The sequence below is a fragment of the Nicotiana sylvestris genome, chromosome 2 (assembly GCF_000393655.2).
Source record: "Nicotiana sylvestris chromosome 2, ASM39365v2, whole genome shotgun sequence".
NCBI classification, from domain to species: Eukaryota; Viridiplantae; Streptophyta; class Magnoliopsida; order Solanales; family Solanaceae; genus Nicotiana; species Nicotiana sylvestris.
The window spans coordinates 139,393,081-139,410,753 of NC_091058.1; the positions used below are offsets into that span (position 1 = coordinate 139,393,081).

Sequence of the window (17,673 nt, forward strand, 5' to 3'; positions counted from 1 at the left end):
TTGTGTGCTTGTGTTATTGACTTTGGAGGTTCATGTGATAAGTTTCTACCACTTGCAGAGTTTGCTTACAATAACAGCTACCAGTCGAGTATTCAGATGACTACATATGAGGCTTTGTACGGGAGGCGGTGTAATCTCCGGTTGGTTGGTTCGAGCCCGACGAGGCTAGACTATTGGGGACAGATTTGGTTAGGATGCCTTAGAGAAGGTGAAGGTGATTCAGGAGAGGCTTCGTACAGTGCAGTCACGTCAGAAGAGTTATGCGGACCGGAAGGTTCGAGATATGTCCTACATGGTCAGTGAGAAGGTCTTGCTGAAGGTTTCGCCCATGAAGGGTGTTATGAGATTTGGGAAGAAAGGGAAGTTGAGTCCTGGGTTCATTGGGCCTTTTGAGGTGCTTCGGAGGATTGGGGAGGTGGCTTATGAGCTTGCTTTTCCACCCAGCTTGTCGAGTGTGCATCCGATATTTCATGTTTCTATGCTCCAGAAGTATATTGGGGATCCGTCTCATGTTTTGGACTTCAACACGGTTCAGTTGGATGACGATTTGACCTTTGATGTGGAGCCAGTGGCTATTTTGGGTCGCCAGGTTCGGAAGTTGAGGTTAAAGGATATAGCTTCAGTGAAGGTGCAGTGGAGAGGTCGGCCCGTGGAGGAGGCTACCTGGGAGACTGAGCGGGAGATACGGAGCAGATATCCTCATCTGTTTGAGGCGTCAGGTATGTTTCTTGACTCGTTCGAGGACGAACGTTTGTTTAAGTTGGGGAGGATGTGATGACCCGGCCAGTCGTCTCATGAGTTACCGCTCCATTTCCCCCATTTCAGCTTCTTTACGCTTTGTTATCCGTGTTTTATGTGATCGAGTTTATTAGTTTGAGTTCGGAGAGGATTTGGTAAGAAATGAGACACTTAGTCTTTTTAAGAAGGATTAAGTTGAAAAAGTCAACCGGATGTTGACTTATGTGTTAGAAGGCTCGGAAGTGAGTTCCGAGGGTTCGGTTAGCTTCGGCAGGTGATTTGTGACTTAGGCGCAGGATCGGAATGGGTTTTGGAGTTGTAGAGAAGATTTAGGCTTGAATTGGCGAAATTGATATTTTGGCAAATTCCGATTGATAGGTGAGATTTTGATATAGGGGTCGGAATGGAATTCCGAGAGTTGCAGTAGCTTCATTGTATCATTTGGGATGTGTGTGCAAAATTTCAGGTCATTTGGACGAGATTTGATAGACCTTTTGATCGAAAGCATAATTTAAGAGTTCTTGGAGTTCTTAGGCCTGAATCCTATGTTAAATTGGTGATTTGATGTTGTTGTGAGTGTTCCGAAGTTTTGAGCAAGTTTGAATGATGTCATGAGATGTGTTGGTACAATCGGTTTGAAGTTCCAAGAGTTCCGGGTAGGTTCCGGGATGTTTTAGTGCAAAAATCATAGCTGTAGCAAGTCTGCAGGGGTTGCAGGCCCCAGAACTCACCTATGCGGTCCGCACAAAAATAAGTGCGCCCGCGGTGAGTGTTGTGCGGCCCGCACAAAAGTGGCCGCGGCCGCGGTAGGTGTCATGCGGACCGCAAAAAATGGTGTGCGGCCGCGGTGGGGAACGATCTGCTGGTCCTATTTTGGAAGCTCATATCTTTTAATCTACAAGGAATTTTGAGGTTATTCAAAAAGGAAAGTTGTAGCCCTTCGTGTCTAGTTTCCAGAAAGGTAAAGATATCGCAATTTGGACATCTTTAGCAAAAGGTATGGCCAAAATACTAAAGCCTGTCACTGCATAGGGAGGCCTGTGCGACCGCACGTTGCCTTTGCGCGGACCGCACTGGCTTGCGCGGACCGCGTGAATTTTGGTGTGGCCCGCACTAGCTGATACCTGAGGGGTACCTATAAATACGAGGTTTTGGGTTTTATTTAATATTTTAACCTAGAGAGCTCGGATTTTGGCGATTTTTCGAAGGTTTTTCAAGAAATTCATCGGGGTAAGTGATTTTAACTCAGATTTGGCTAGAATACATGAATCTATCACTGAATTCATCATTTAATTCGTGATTTGAGATGGAATTTGGGAAGAAAATTGTGAAACCTTTCAAAAATGTAAAATGATGATTTGAAGGACCAAATGGTATCAGAATTGGATAATTTTGGTATGGTTAGACTCGTGAGGGTATGAGGATTCTGAAAATGTAAATTTTACCCGATTTCGAGACGTGGGCCCGGGGCTCGGGTTTTGCTAATTTCGAGATTTTTGATATTTTTCGAATGTTTTCGCTTGGGCTTTGTTCCCTTAGCATATTGTGATGTATTCGTTCTGATTTTGGATAGATTCGACGCGCGTGGAGGCCAATTCAAGGGGCAAAGGCGTCGTGAGCTAGAGAATTAGCCAGTTCGAGGTGAGTAATGGTTGTAAATGATGTCCTGAGGGTTTAAAACCCCGGATTGCACATCGTAGTGCTATATTGAGGCAAGATACGCGCTGGATGATGAGCGTGGGGTTTTTCACTACTGGGGATTGTGACTTGGTCCATCCCGATTGATTATTTTACTGAATATTTGACTGAAATTCATTTGTTATCATCATGATTTGGGCTGATTGCCATATTTGGGCTTCGTGCCAACTATTTGAACCCTTCGGGAATTTTTATCACTGTTTTCCTTACTGCTTGACTTATTATTTGAACTCAGTCCTGTTGATATCTACTGTTTTACAAACTCAGTCACTTTTACTCAGATTTGAAACTTAAATGATATTTCTACATCATGTTTTGGGCTGAGAACTACTGTTTTACTAATGCCCAAGGGGCTTATGATGATTTCTGGACCGAGTGAGGCTGAGGGCCATATGTGAGGATATGTTGAGTGATATCAGGCCGAGGGCCTGAGATACTATTTATGCCATGCGGTGGCTTAAGTGATGTGAGGATATGCTGAGTGATGATGCCACGAGGTGGCTTGATATAGCGCTTGGGCCGTAAGGGGCCCCTCCGGAGTCTGCACACCCACAGTGAGTGCGGGTACCCATGTGATTTGAAACAGTGGTAACAATAACACTGTATGATGCAATTTGGTCAGGTAACAATGGTTGACCATTATGCTGAGTGATTGTGAGGTAGCCCGAGGGGCTGATACTGTACTGAGAGTGAGCCCGAGGGGCGGATACTATGCTGAGCGATTGATATTGTGCCCGAGGGGCGGATTTCTACTTGTTAATTACCTGTTAAATTACCTGTTTTACTTGTTTTAAAAAGGAATATCATTAGATTTCTTCACTGATTTACTGCTTTAAGTGATTTTACTGCTTGATATGGAATTGCTTTGTGCCTTTACGTGTTTTCATACTTTCAGCCATTATTTGTAATTATTACTCACTGAGTCGGAGTACTCACATTACTCCCTGCACCGTGTGTGCAGATTCAGGTATAGCAGAGTCCGCACCTGAGCGCTGATTCCTTCCAGGCTAGGCAGTGATTTGGAGTTACGAGGTAGTTGTTGACGTCCGCAACCCCCTTGTCTCTCTTATCCTCTATCATTTATGTTTTCTTCAGACTGTTGTATCGGATTCCATACTTTGTAGACCTATAGCAGATTCTGTAGTAGCTCATGACTTGTGACACCCCGGTTTGGGCTGTGTCGGGATGGTTCTTGCTGTTATAATCGTTAAATTCCGCAATTTATGAGCATTATATTATATGTTATTACTGTTTATGATGATTAACTGTTTAAAAGAGGTGTTCCATTTTGGTCTGGCTGGCGTCTTCACGAGAGGCGCCATCACGACCGGGTTTGGGGATTGGGTCGTGACAATAAACATTTTTTATAATTTTTCTATAATTTTTAAAATCAATTTATTTCTTCTCTTTTATTTATAAAATATCCAATAATTATCCTTCAAAATACTTTTGTGATGATTTAGTCATCTAAATTCTTTATTTATGCCAACATAGTGTTTAAATATTTTTAGTGCATTTTTTGTAATTATATTTATATATTTAGACTAAATTGCATATCTTTGCAATAATAGCCCATACTAATGTATAATTATATTACTGATGCATAAAATGGTCTTTTATATTTTTAAAATATCAAATAACTATTTTTAAATTATTTTAATACACGAAAATATTTTTTGAAACTCATTTACTATTTTTATAAATTGTGTAACTATTAAAAGTGGCTATTTAAAATCTGGTCTATTTTTTATTTCAATTCTAGCCCTAATTCAACCCAACACCAGCCCAATCCCAATTTAAATTTACCCATCCCAAACCTTGAAGACCCGATTCGGCCCCAAAACCCTTTAATCTCGGCCGTTGATCATAAGATCAACGGTCACAAACAACCCTTACCAAAATAAACCAAACGACCCCCACCCCCCAACACTTTCATTTTACACCATCCGCCGCCCTGAAATCCCTCCCCTCTCTCAAATTCTCTCAAACCTAACCCTAATCAAACCTCACCATCACTCATTTATGGCTATCTACGGTGGTTTCTCACCACCCCCAAGCCTCTATTAGTCTCTCTCACGTTGGCATTGCCATCTCCAGGGCCCTCAAGGGACCAGGGTTAGTTGGCTTGCATCTATGGCTCATTTCTCGCTTGTTTTAGGTTGTTCCAATATGATTCCGAGTAAGATCGTCCTACATCGACTATGATCTATAAGTTTCTAAGCATGTTTCTTCACCTCTGTATTGTTCTCCTCGAAAACCCTAATTTCTTTCTTCTGAACCTCTTAGATCTGTACAGATCTGAGATGATTTAGACTTGTTTCATATGAGTTTTACAATAATCTTGTGATTCTTTACAAGAATCATGTGATTTTCGAATGATTTTTCATTTTTCCTAAACTAGGGTTTCCGGAAATGTCTTTTCCAAAATGTTTGATGATTTTTGAGTGTTTGATCTTCTGCTTCTTATGTGTTTGACTGATTTTGTAAGTTTGCTACAACTTTAACTCGCTTATACTGAAAACCCTAATTTTCTGACATTTCTTTGTTTGCTTCTGAGTACTAGTGTACTGATTGTGTTCTTGCCTTGGTTCTTGTGATTCCTCTTTAGCCATTTGAATGTCTCGTGGTTTTCTTGTCCTAATATGCCTCTAGTGAGTTTCTTAGTTCAACCTTTCACTAATTCTATATGTTTGTGTTCATCATCTTGAATCAGTGTCGATTTAACTATTTGTTGTGTTAAAATTATGTGTTGAATCCTGACTATTCATTTCTTACCTTATTTTATCCGCTAAACCTGCTGACTCTTTCATGATTTTCTCTTTAATTGAACCCTTGATTATTCTAAAGTCCTTATTTCTTGGTTTGATTTGAACACATTTCCTTAACAAAACTTCTGTATCTTACTTCTCTACTCGGTTTAATTGAACTGCTTGCCTTAATTAATTTTCCCTTGCCTTATTTGTTATTTTGCTGATTCTTACTGATTGTTTCCTTAATTGAAACCTCTGTGTATTCACCCCTAATTACCTACTATGTACTTAAGTTGTACTCGATTTCCTTCCTTAAGTATATGTCCGCTTTTACCATTGATTGATTAGCCCTTGATTAAATGGAAGACTCACTGATTTTACATGTGATTGATTCCCTGAATTTCTCTAATTGCTACTTAATTGACCCCTTACCTTATTTTGCTAAGCTTTTGATTACTATATAAACTCCTTCCTATTCTCACCTCTAACAACGAACATTAGTTCAAAAGGCACACTTACACTCTAAAGCTCTCTTTTTCTCCTCTGCTACTTGTGATATTCACTGGTCTAGCCGGCTGAAAGCCAAGGCTAGACATTGGAACTACATCTGCTTTATATTCTGCATTCTTTTCTTCAACTAGTATGTTTCTAAGTTAAATTTTGAGATCCAAACCCTATGTGTTTCATTCCTGCACTAGTTCATCAGTTATGAATCTAACTTGAATTCATGCTTACCTCTTTGCCTAGCATGTCTAAACTCTATCTTGTTCAATGCATGATTAGCATATCTACACTTTATCTAGTTATTTGATACTTAACCAGTCTGTTTGTGAATATTTGTTCAATCCTCTAATTAGGTGATCATGTTGGCTATTTAATGTATGTGATTGACCTTGCATGTATGTTTAATCCTGTTCAAGACATGCCAGGCTTTCTGTATTACAACTGTGATCTATATCTTAACTATTTACTATCTATGACTAGCCTGCTAAGTCTCTAAGATCCTAAGTGTTTTATGCAGTTTGTTGACTATATGTTTCCTCTATACCCTATCCATGTACCCCCAATATGACTCTTCTGTGTCCTAGTCCCTTTATCCCCGTGTGAGATCTATTTGTTGAGTATTTCTGCATCTGGATATTTTATGACCAATTGATTGTCTGCTATTTTTCAAAAAAGTTTTGGTACTCTTCTCAAACTGTCTTTTACCACCAAACTATTTCCTATTTCGGAAAACCTTTTCACTCTTAAAGTCATCTCTATACTATTTTCAAAACCTTTTCAAAACTATGTCAAGCTCTCTCACTTTACTCTTAGAATACTAGGCTCTGCCCCTCTGATATGTGTACTGCCTTGAGATCCTTGAGATCTCTCTGAACTCTGGCATGTCAGAGCTGGCCTTTCCACACTACACCTTAATCAGTTATTATTTGAGAAAAGGTCTAGGTGTGAGTACTGTCCAGGATCCTTGAGGTCCTTAGGGAACTCTAACACACCTAGACATAAAATTAACTATGGAACTTTGGGAATTTGAGGCTATTGGAGGCTTGGAAATCATTTGGGCCTACTGCAGGCTCCCTATAGATAATTTTTGTCCTATTTATGTAATTTTGATTCAATTCATTGGTCTATACTAATTATTGTAAACAAATAGTGGGGTGATTAGTGAAAAGGGGAGGGTAGTTATATATGTTGGGTAAAATTGGGTAGATACCATGCCTATAGGGTCCATGTTGATTCAAATATATTTGTTATGTTTGCTTTACTTCCACACAATTAGAAAACATGCCTATAGGATCTAAAAAATGGCTTTAATAATAGAGATCATGCCTATAGGGTTAAAATCAGCTCTATAGAAATTATGCCTATAGGGGTTTCACTTTGGTTAAATGAATGTTGTTTATTTTACCTCATGCTCAATTAGGAGTCATGCTTATAAGAATTAAAACAGTTCAGTTAGAAGGTTAGTTCAGTTCATGTTTATATATTCTGAATTGGTTTAGTTAATTAATCTATCCGCTTCTCTAATAAGTTTTCAAATACTACCTTAAATTAATACTGCTAGAAAGCATGTCTATAGGATCTCAAGTTGTCTGTTTAAAATTGATCACTGCTTTTACTGTATTCCTAGCTAATATAGATATCATGCTCTTAGGACGTCACTATTATGCGCTTAGGCAAGCCTATAGGGCGATTAAAATTCTGCAACTGTAAAACCGCGCTTTGTTATTTGAGACTGCTCATATTCAACAGGTCTAAAATCAGTAGGCAAGCGGAAGAGGTCTTTGACACTTTGTCTTAATTCAACGTTGTATAATCTCTGCTCACCTAGATATCATGTTCTAGGGTTTTTCTCTTAAATACTTGAAACTGTTGTTTGAGACGTGCACTTACTTGTTATGTTTGTGGGGGTGAATGTAAGCCTGGTTTTGTTCTCTTTAAATGCAATCCTAATTGTTTTTTTTGATTGACGCCTAGACTTTTATCATTTAAAACCTTAGGATGTTCTAGAACTACCTAAATTAGAGGTCCTAAATACCTCCAGGGCCACGAGGAAGGGACGGGTAGTGAACGCATAGGACATCTATCAAGGTTATTAGAATGCTTTAGGCTATGACCAAGGGGAGGGAATTGGGTAGTAAGGATATGATGACTACGCGCTAATGTCATGTGTAGCCCCTCATCAAGGAAAGATTACCGGGCATTGTGTGGGGTGATCCTGTAGGCTAACCAACCTAGGACCCCTCTTTCCTGATTTCCGTTGTTTAAATAAATTTACTTCCCTTTATATATGTGCAACTTGTTCAAACCTTTTCTTTTATTTCATTACTTGAATCATACATGTGCTTAGAATGTCAAAACATGTCTTTACTTGCAAGTACATGTTAAAACTATTTGTGTGTTAAAATGACTAATTCACATAGTTTAAGTTCGGTCGGGACCCACCATTGTGGACCGCGAGAGGTGCCTAACACCTTCTCCTCGAGGTTATTTCGAGCCCTTACCCTAAATCTCTGGTAATGCAAACTAGTCTAAGAGTTAATCGCTCTACGTGCCCTAACGCAGCATAATCTGTTAGGTGGCGACTCTTCAAATACCCAATTTCCAAAAGGAAATAAGTTATTACCCCCATGAATGTCGAAACCCGGACTTTTCTTCGCAGAGAAAAAAAGGGGGCGCGACAGTTACAAAATTCACATTTCATCAATTTATAACATTTATGTCTATTGTGGCCTTTCAAATGACTAGAAATCACATTCTAAACTATAGTTCCTCCTTGATCTAGTTGTAGAATGGGCAGTAAACAGGGCGGTAGGATCATTATGTCCATAACTACCACCAGTAGTCAATTTCCTGCTTTCTTCCTAGACCACCATAGCATAAGCCTTCGATGGCAAAGTTGGCATCTCAAAGCTATCATTTAATCCCATCAAAAATTGCAGCAATCGTTGACACTCCAATTGATCAATATACTCAGTAGCTAATAGAAGCGGTGGCAGTATCAAATCATATTCTGCCAAGAGATCCTTTAACTTGGTAAAATAGTTCGATACTGATGAAATCCCCTGTGTTAAGGTAAATATTTTCTTGTGCAAGTAATACAGCCTCGATGCGTTTACTTTGTCGAATCTCTCCTTGAAAGCGGCCCATACCTTTTGTGCATTCAAAGAAAACAATACTCCTGTTACTAAATCCCTGCTCACATTGTTCATAAGCCATGAGGTCACGATTGCATTGCACCGATCCCACTAACTTCCCAAACTTGTACCAAAATCTTCCTTCGATGTCGATCCATCAACCAAACACAATTTATTCTTACCTAACAGTGCTACCTTCATCGCCCGGCTCCAAAGAGAGTAATTTTCCATACCTGTCAAAATGAGTCCCACCGACATGGATCCTGGACCATCAGACGCATGCAAGTAGAGAGGATGATTGTGGTCCAAAGCAATTGAGCTAGGTACTGCACCAATGCTCGTATTAGCTCCATTATTCTTGTTTCCAGTCAAATTCTCAGAAATTTCCATTGAAAAATTGCAAATTTAGGGTTCAAAGCTTCTAAACTTGAGTAGATTCTCTCGAACTGTCTTCAATTCTGTGGAGAAATTCCCTAGAATCACTCGATTAATATGGCTCTGATACCATGATGAATTTATCAATCACATGCAGCTAAGAGAAAGAAATTAGAGATGAAGAATCGAGAAAGAATTTTAGAGAAGAGCAATGCTCTGTTTTCTGCTGTACAGAATGAACAAGAAGAAGCTTCTACGGTATTTTAACTAACTCACTGACCACTCAATGACAGTTGTAATACATTAACTAATCTACTAACTAATACACTAACTATAGTTAACTTAACTAACTGTAATTAAGCAACTATGATTAACCTATATCCTTTACACTATTAAAATTCTTTTACACCGTAAGTGTGCAGTATTTAAACTCTTGTTACAATTGTATCTTTTAAGTTGTTACTTTAATTTATTTGAATATTTGTTAGTTGTGACTTGTGATTTTCATATCGAATTCGGAACATGCATGTGTTAAGTGTCATATTTACCTCCTTGCTTGTTAGTTCAAGAAATTGACATTCTTTTGGGTCTCGAAAGAAATTGACTTAGCAATACCATATACTCCATAAAACTTTTACTTTTCTCAGGCCACCACTTGCAGGGCAGCCCTTCCATAAAGCAAGTAAAGCAATCGCTTTAGGCCCCATATTTGTGGGGGCTTCATTTTTATTACACCTAATAGACTATGTATAAGTTTATTAAAGAGTTCGGTAAAGTAAAAAAGTTTGATTTCTTTCTTTAACAAATAAAGAGAAGAAGGATTTGCAACTGCTATGATTTCTACCAAGAAAATTGCACTTGACATGAATATCGAACCCGAATTTCGCAAGAAATGTGTGATATATAGGAAGTAACAATTTGATGTGCAATGTTAATAATGAAATCTCAAAAGCTTTCGAAGAGTCCTCTAGAGTTGATTACTTTTGTACATAATAGACATGGCTATTTTTTCACTTCAAAATAGATTTGAACAATTTAAAGCATATGAAAAAAAAAATTAGTTTTCTATTTAGTAGTAAAAACTAAGATCGCTAAATGTTGAAAATTTGAAAAAATGTTGCCTTAATTTTGGATCAATTCGATATTGATAGTTTATATTTATTTTCTGAATGAAAAATATTAAGAAAAATAGTACAGTTAGAAGATAACAGTTTTATTGATACACTTAATCAAATAAAAAGATTTAATTCTTTTCCAAATGCCTAAATTGCTTATGGAATAATGTTAATAACTCGTGTTACTGTTGCTTCAGCGGAAAGAAGTTTTCAAAGTTAAAATTGATAAAATCTTACCTAAAAATAATAATGTCACGGGTTAAATGGATTAGTTATATTGTCAATTGAGAAATACTTATTAGGAGTTATTGTTGGTAAGAAAATTATTTATAACTTTGTATTTAAGAAAAGCTAAAAAAAATAAATTTCAATTAAATAAAAAAAAATTAAAAAATTAAGGCCCCTCATAAAATTTGGCTTTAGGCCACAAAATTTGGCGGGGCCGCCCCTAAGTCCACTTGGAGCGGAAAATAAAATATCTCCTAGTTAATTTAATCAAAATGACATAGCACTTTCTTTTTGTTCAAATTAAATGCTCGCTATTTTATTTACATCGAGGTAGGAATTGTTTTATTTTATTTTTTGTTGAAACTATGTTCGAATATAATATTTTGTTGGCAAAATACATAAGTTGTCACCTGACCTATGGCCCAAATCCCCCTTACACGCTTTCTGTGGACGATAATAATATTACACACGCAACTTTTCTAAAATGTATCTAGTACACATCATCTTTTTGTTGACCAGTTTTTTAAAATATGTGTAATATCACGCACCAATAATATCGTGACACGTGTCAAAACAGAAAGAAAATACAATAAAATACCTAATTTACACCATAATTAAAATTTCTTCTTTAAAAAAAGAAAAAAGAAATAAAAAAATCCCTCTTTCCCGCTTTTAGTAATTTCTCCCCCCCCCCAACCCACTTAATCGTCTTCTCCACAATCTTTCCACCATTAACGCCATAGTTAGTAGCACCGTGTCCCATTTTCTCAATATTGTCAATGGAACTTGACTCTTAGAGATGAATAAGAGCTAAAGATGCCCATCTTCTTTTATAAAAAATTTTTTTTTTTATTAAAATCACCATTGTCATAACAGTACCACTACCGCCATTAATTTTTAGAGCAAAATCCACAAACACTATAAACCCCCTTTCCAAACCCATTCAATTAAAAAAAAAAATTGAAGTCAAAGAAAGAATCAGCAGATCTGAAAATAAAATTATGAAAAAATATAGAGAAACTAGTCATTGATTTCATTAGCAGATCTGAAAGGGTTAAATCTTGGAGGAGATGACTAATAATTTAGAACTTGGATCTAGCTCTACAATTATTGTTGTGTTTTAGAGTTTAATCTATGCAGAAGACAAAGTGGGTGACCAGGGGAAGAGGAAAACGTGTGGGGTGGTAGGGTGTGGAAAAGGGACCAAATTATTTGGAGATGAAATAGTTAAAAATAGAAAAAGAAGAATTGACTCAAAAAAAGTTTAAAAGTAAAAAAGGCTGGACATATGGCGTTTAAGTAATGATTAAGACCCAAAAGTTTTACATTCACCCGCCTCTTTTACGTGTAAAATACGCGCGTGCCATCTGTCAAATGTGGTGTGTACTAGATACACTTTAGAAAGGTTGCATGTGTAATATTATTATCGTCCACAGAAAATATGTAAGGAGGATTTGAGCCATAGATCAGGTGGCAACTTATGTATTTTGCCTATTTTGTTTAAAAAGAAAACCCGCAGGGGAGAGAGAGAGAGAAAGAAGACGGCAATAGCAAATTTGGACGGTCTGGGAAATGATTTAAGGTGCAGTTTATGGACAACTCGGACATTTTTTATTTAAAAAAAAAAAAAAGAGATTTGTGTAAAACGCAAACAAGTTTTCTAGTTGCAACCTTTTTTGTTGCAGATTTTTTAATGATTTTTTTTTTTTTTGAAAATTCTTTCTTTAAGAATAATCGCAAATTACTAGTTTTGTTTTGTAAATGTTCTTGAAAAGACGTACTTAAACCATTTTTCTCCACTATGCTGATGTTGCCGTAGTTAATAGGTAGCATATGATAAAAGTTTATCTCATTTGGTATTTATTTTAAATTAACAAATATATTTATTATACTCATGTATATTACATAAATGTGATTAAACATTATTATTTTAAATATTATATGTTATTATTTTAAATTTAATATATTACATAAAGAGTCCACCATTTATTATTTTGTAACAATGTTGATGCGTCTTCTCGGTCATTTGATAGTATATATGTAGTTCATTATAAAAATAATAATTTTATACCAAATTTATTTATGTTCAGGACTATGGTTAATAATATAATGAATGTTATTGATAATGGTATTGTTGGGTATTTGTGATAGTTTTTAGAACTTGTGGGTATAAGTCATGTTTCATGTTTTTTTTATAAAAAAGTGAAAATCTTTTGAAAACTTATGTCCAAACACATTTTCATCTTCAAATCAAACTTCACCCAAATTAATTTTTTTAAAAATAAATTTGAAAATCTATGGCCAAACACTAGCTAAATATACACGAATTGCATGTTACTTACTATAGGAAAAGAAAAACCGGGGTGTTATAATTGAGATGAATGCATGTGAGTGAGATGAATGCATTTGTATGTCCATTTAACGTACTTTGTATTCATGTACTCAATTGAGAAGTACATTAACTTATAAATAGGGAATTTTTGACACTATAAAAAATATACCAAGAAAAGAAATAACAAAATATTCTCCCTCATATTTATTTTGTTTCAATTAGTATATTATTCTATTTTGCTCTCATTTCTTAATACGTTATCAGCACGAGGTTCTAACCAACTGGGGTTATCTGCTTCATCCGAATTTTATCTTCTTCCTAAAAGAGGTAGTCAGTTTCTTTTCCAGTTCAGGTATACATTCCTATGTTTATAATGTTTCCATTAGGATCTTCTTTAACCTGCAAGTTAATTATCATATGCATAACTTGTTTTGAATATGATTATAATAATTGCATTGGTATGACAACAATAAGTTTCAATTAAATTGTTATTTCATTATATAAACTGCGAAGAAGTTTAATCATACACATAAATAAATAAGTATTAAAATTGAATTAAATAATTAGACTAATTAAGCTCACGTCCAAATATTCTAACAGAATATGCATTTAGAAGGAATTCTTGCAAAATTTTCAAAAGGTTTAAATGTGTATTCAATAAATTTATCACCTAAGTGTACAAACTAATTAATGACTTTAAAATTAACAATTTAACTATTAGATGTATCGTATTGAATGTTGAAACTTGTCAGAATTGATATCATCTAGTTTTATGCGTACTTAGCTTATTGAAACGTATTCTAAGTAGAACAAAATTATAATAGTACATATTAATTCAACTTATTTATTCTATGAGAATATACTTACATGTCTAAAATTTTGGTGGGTAATATTAAACACTGACTTATCATCGCACTGCACATAATTATTTGTTTGATAAATATACATATGGAATATTAATACATAATTATGTATTGCACTGAATTTTTCATTGCTAATAATTCTTGTCATTCTAATTCACTTATTTCTATGATAGTTTTCACTATGTCGAATTTGTCAAAGCTTGAATTTATGGCACTTGACATCTCTGGAAATAACTATTTGTCATGGGTATTTGATGCTGAAATTTACCTTGACGCCAAAAGTCTTGGTGACATTATTAAAGAAGGAAATGAAGCATCAAGTCAGGATAAGACGAAAGCCATGATTTTCCTTCGCCATCATCTCGATGAAGGGTTAAAAAGTGAATATTTAACCTTAAAAGATCCATTTCAATTATGGACTAGTTTAAAGAAACGATATGACCACCTAAAGGCCACAGTATTGCCAAGAGCTCGACGTGAGTGGATGCACTTACGGCTACAAGATTATAAGACCATAAATGAATATAATTCTGTTGTATATAGAATAATTTTCCAACTAAAATTATGTGGGGAACCTATGAATGATGAGAACATGCTGAAAAAGACTCTTTTCACTTTTCATGCCTCAAATATGGTGTTACAACAGCAATACCGTGAAAAGGGCTTTAAGAAATATTCTGAGTTAATTTCATGCATTTTGGTGATTGAACAACATAATGCACTTTTAATAAAAAATCATGAAGTCCGCCCTACTGGATCAGCTCTATTTCCAGAAGCAAATCTGGGAATGATTGATCCAAAGTCTGGAAAAAGATAAAATAATTATCGTGGCCGTATAAATATACGTGGGCGTGGCAAGGGGCGAAATAATAATCGCCATGGTGGTGGTCATCGTTATAAACAAGAGAAATATAAGGGTTCTCAGAGTAATCCTTCAAAAGGCAAAGGTAATGTTTGCCACCGATGTGGTATGAAAAATCATTGGGCACGAATTTGTCATACACCTGAACATTTTGTCAAACTTTATCAAGTATCTATAAAAGGGAAATAAAATAAAGTTGAGACTCGCTTGACTTTTCAAAATGATGTTGAGGCGGGCCCTATGAATAATCATGATAAAGTTGAAGCAAACCTTGCCTATAAAGATCATATTTTTGAAGGTCTTGCAGATATTACTCATTTAGAAGCTGAAGACTTCTTTGAGCATCATAACTGAAGACTTATTATTGAAAAAAATTATAAGAATAAATGTATTTCTTTTTATGAAATTCATATTTTGAATAAAACTTTTTATGTTGTTGGTATTTAATTTCATGAATGTAGTTTCTTTTGTTCTTAAAATTTTCAATATTACTTATGATGTATTTTTTCTTCTTCTTGAAAAATATGAAAAACTTCCTAGTCTTTAGTTGGACGTATAAATAATAAAGAAGAAATATATCTTCTAGATAGTGCTACGACGCACACCATATTAAAAGATAAGAGATATTTCTCTTATTTAATTATTAAAGAAGCTAATATAATCACAATATCTGGTAGTACAAAATTAATTTAAGGCTTTGGAAGAGCGACTGTATTACTACCAGGAGGAACTATATTGGCTGTTAATGATGCATTATATTGTAGTAGGTCTCAAAGAAACTTGTTGAGTTTCAAAGATATTCGCCAAAATGGCTATCATATTGAGACTACCAATGAAGGAAAGGTTGAATACCTTTATATTACTACAATAAAAGCGAAAAAGAAGTATATGCTTGAAAAACTTCCCGCATTTTCCTCCGGATTATACTACACTAATATTAGTGTAGTTGAATCACATGTCATAGTAAACAAGAAGTTTACTAATGATTTTATTATTTGGCATGACTGATTGGGCCATCCCGGTTATAATATGATGCGCAAAATAATTGAGAATTCACATGGTCATTCATTGAAGAACCAGAAGATTCTTCAAACTAAAGAATTCTCCTGTGATTCATGTTTTCAAGGAAAACTGATTATTAGACCATCAGTAATTAAAGTTGGAGTTGAATCTCCTGCATTTTTGGAACGTATACAGGGTGATATATGTGGGTCCATACACCCTCCATGTGGATCATTCAGATATTATATGATTTTGATAAATGCATCTACAAGATGGTTACATGTGTGCTTGTTATCAACCCGCAATTTGGCCTTTGCGAGGTTACTAGCTCAATTAATAAGATTAAGAGCACAGTTTCCAGATTATGCAATTAAGATACTTCGTCTTGATAATGCTGGTGAATTTACATCCCGGGTCTTTAATGATTATTACATATCAACTGGGATAACAATTGAGCATCCAGTTGCTCATGTTCATACTCAAAATGGTCTAGCAGAATCATTGATCAAACGCATCCAATTAATTGCTAGACCAATACTTATGAGAACAAAACTTCCTATTTCAACATGGGGCCATGCTATTTTGCATACAACAGCTCTTGTGCGGATCAGACCTACAAGTTATCATAAAGTCTCCCCAATACAATTGGCTTTTGGTCAGGAGCCAAATATTTCCCATCTTAGAATATTTGGATGTGTAGTATATGTTCCAATTGCTCCACCACAACGCACAAAGATGAGACCCCAAAGAAGATTGGGGATATATGTTGAGTATGAATCTCCTTCTATTATAAAATATTTGGAACCTATGACTGGAGATTTATTTACGGCAAGATTTGTTGATTGCCATTTTGATGAATTAGTATACCCAATATTAGGTGGAGAAAATAAGAAATTTCAAAAGGAGATAGATTGGACTGCATTATCACTATCTCATTTAGATCTTCGAACAAAGCAATGTGAATATGAGGTTCAAAAGATAATTTATTTGCAAAATATTACAAATCAACTGCCAGATGCATTCACTAACCTACCAAGGGTGACTAAATCACATATTCCAGCGACTAATGCTCCTATTCGAATTGATGTCCCGATTGGACAATCTATAAATACAAATGAGTCTAAGCCACACTTGAAACGTGGTAGACCAATTGGTTCCAAAGATAAAAATCCTCGAAAGTAAAAAGGAGTAAATGATCTAGGAGATTATAATATGGAGGCAATTGCTCAAAAAGAGCCCTATGACATAACAAATGATAAGACCTCAGAGGAGGTCCAGGTACCTGAAAATAATAAGAATGAAGAGATCTCAATAAGGTATGTCTCTATGGCAAAAAGGTGGGATCGAAATAATATTATCATCGATAATATTTTTGCTTATAATGTTGCTATTGAAATAATGCAACAAGATGAGGATCTTAAACTAAGATCTGTCGATGAATGTAGACAGAGAAATGATTGGCCAAAATGGAAAGACGCTATCCAGGCAGAATTAGCGTCACTTGAAAAACGTAAAGTATTCGAACGTATAGTCCGGACACTTGAAGGAATAAAGCTAGTGGGATACAAATGGGTTTTTGTGCGAAAACGAAATGATAAAAATGAAGTCGTTAGATATAAAGAACGACTTGTGGCACAAGGATTTTCGCAAAGACCTGACATTGATTATATGGAGACATATTCTCCTGTGGTGGATGCAATCACTTTCAGGTATCTTATAAATTTGGCAGTCCATGAAAAACTTGATATGCGTCTAATGGATGTTGTCACAACCTATTTGTATGGCACATTAGATAACGAAATTTATATGAAAATCCCCGAAGGACTTAAAGTTCCTGAAACTAATAAAAGTTTTCAGGAAACTTGTTCAATAAAGCTTAAAAATTCTTATACGGATTGAAACAATCAGGGCGAATGTGGTATAATCGCCTGAGTGAGTATTTGCTGAAAGAAGGGTATTTGTTATAATCACTGTGTATGTTGATGATCTAAATATTATTGGAACTCCGGGGAACTTCCAAAAGCAGTAGATTGTTTGAAGAAAGAATTTGAAATGAAAGATCTTGGAAAGAC

The 17,673-nt window shown here is 35.5% G+C and overlaps 1 protein-coding gene across 1 annotated transcript; it reads left to right on the forward strand.

Moving 5' to 3' along the window:
* Positions 1-9,376: 9,376 nt before the first annotated feature.
* LOC104212322 (uncharacterized) lies at positions 9,377-14,554 on the forward strand. The gene is made up of 3 exons (XM_009761541.1): positions 9,377-9,457; positions 13,139-13,226; positions 13,911-14,554. Exons 1-3 carry the CDS (start codon positions 9,377-9,379, stop codon positions 14,552-14,554), a joined length of 813 nt encoding a protein of 270 aa, XP_009759843.1.
* The last annotated feature ends 3,119 nt before the right edge of the window (positions 14,555-17,673 follow it).

What these genes read in the sequence shown, in the direction of transcription:
- LOC104212322 (XM_009761541.1), top strand. Translation starts at nt 9,377, where the DNA reads ATGAAGAATCGAGAAAGAATTTTAGAGAAGAGCAATGCTCTGTTTTCT. An exon ending in AACAAGAAGAAGCTTCTACG is followed by an intron (nt 9,458 to 13,138) that starts GTATTTTAACTA and finishes ATACGTTATCAG; the next exon opens with CACGAGGTTCTAACCAACTG. An exon ending in CAGTTTCTTTTCCAGTTCAG is followed by an intron (nt 13,227 to 13,910) that starts GTATACATTCCT and finishes TTTCTATGATAG; the next exon opens with TTTTCACTATGTCGAATTTG.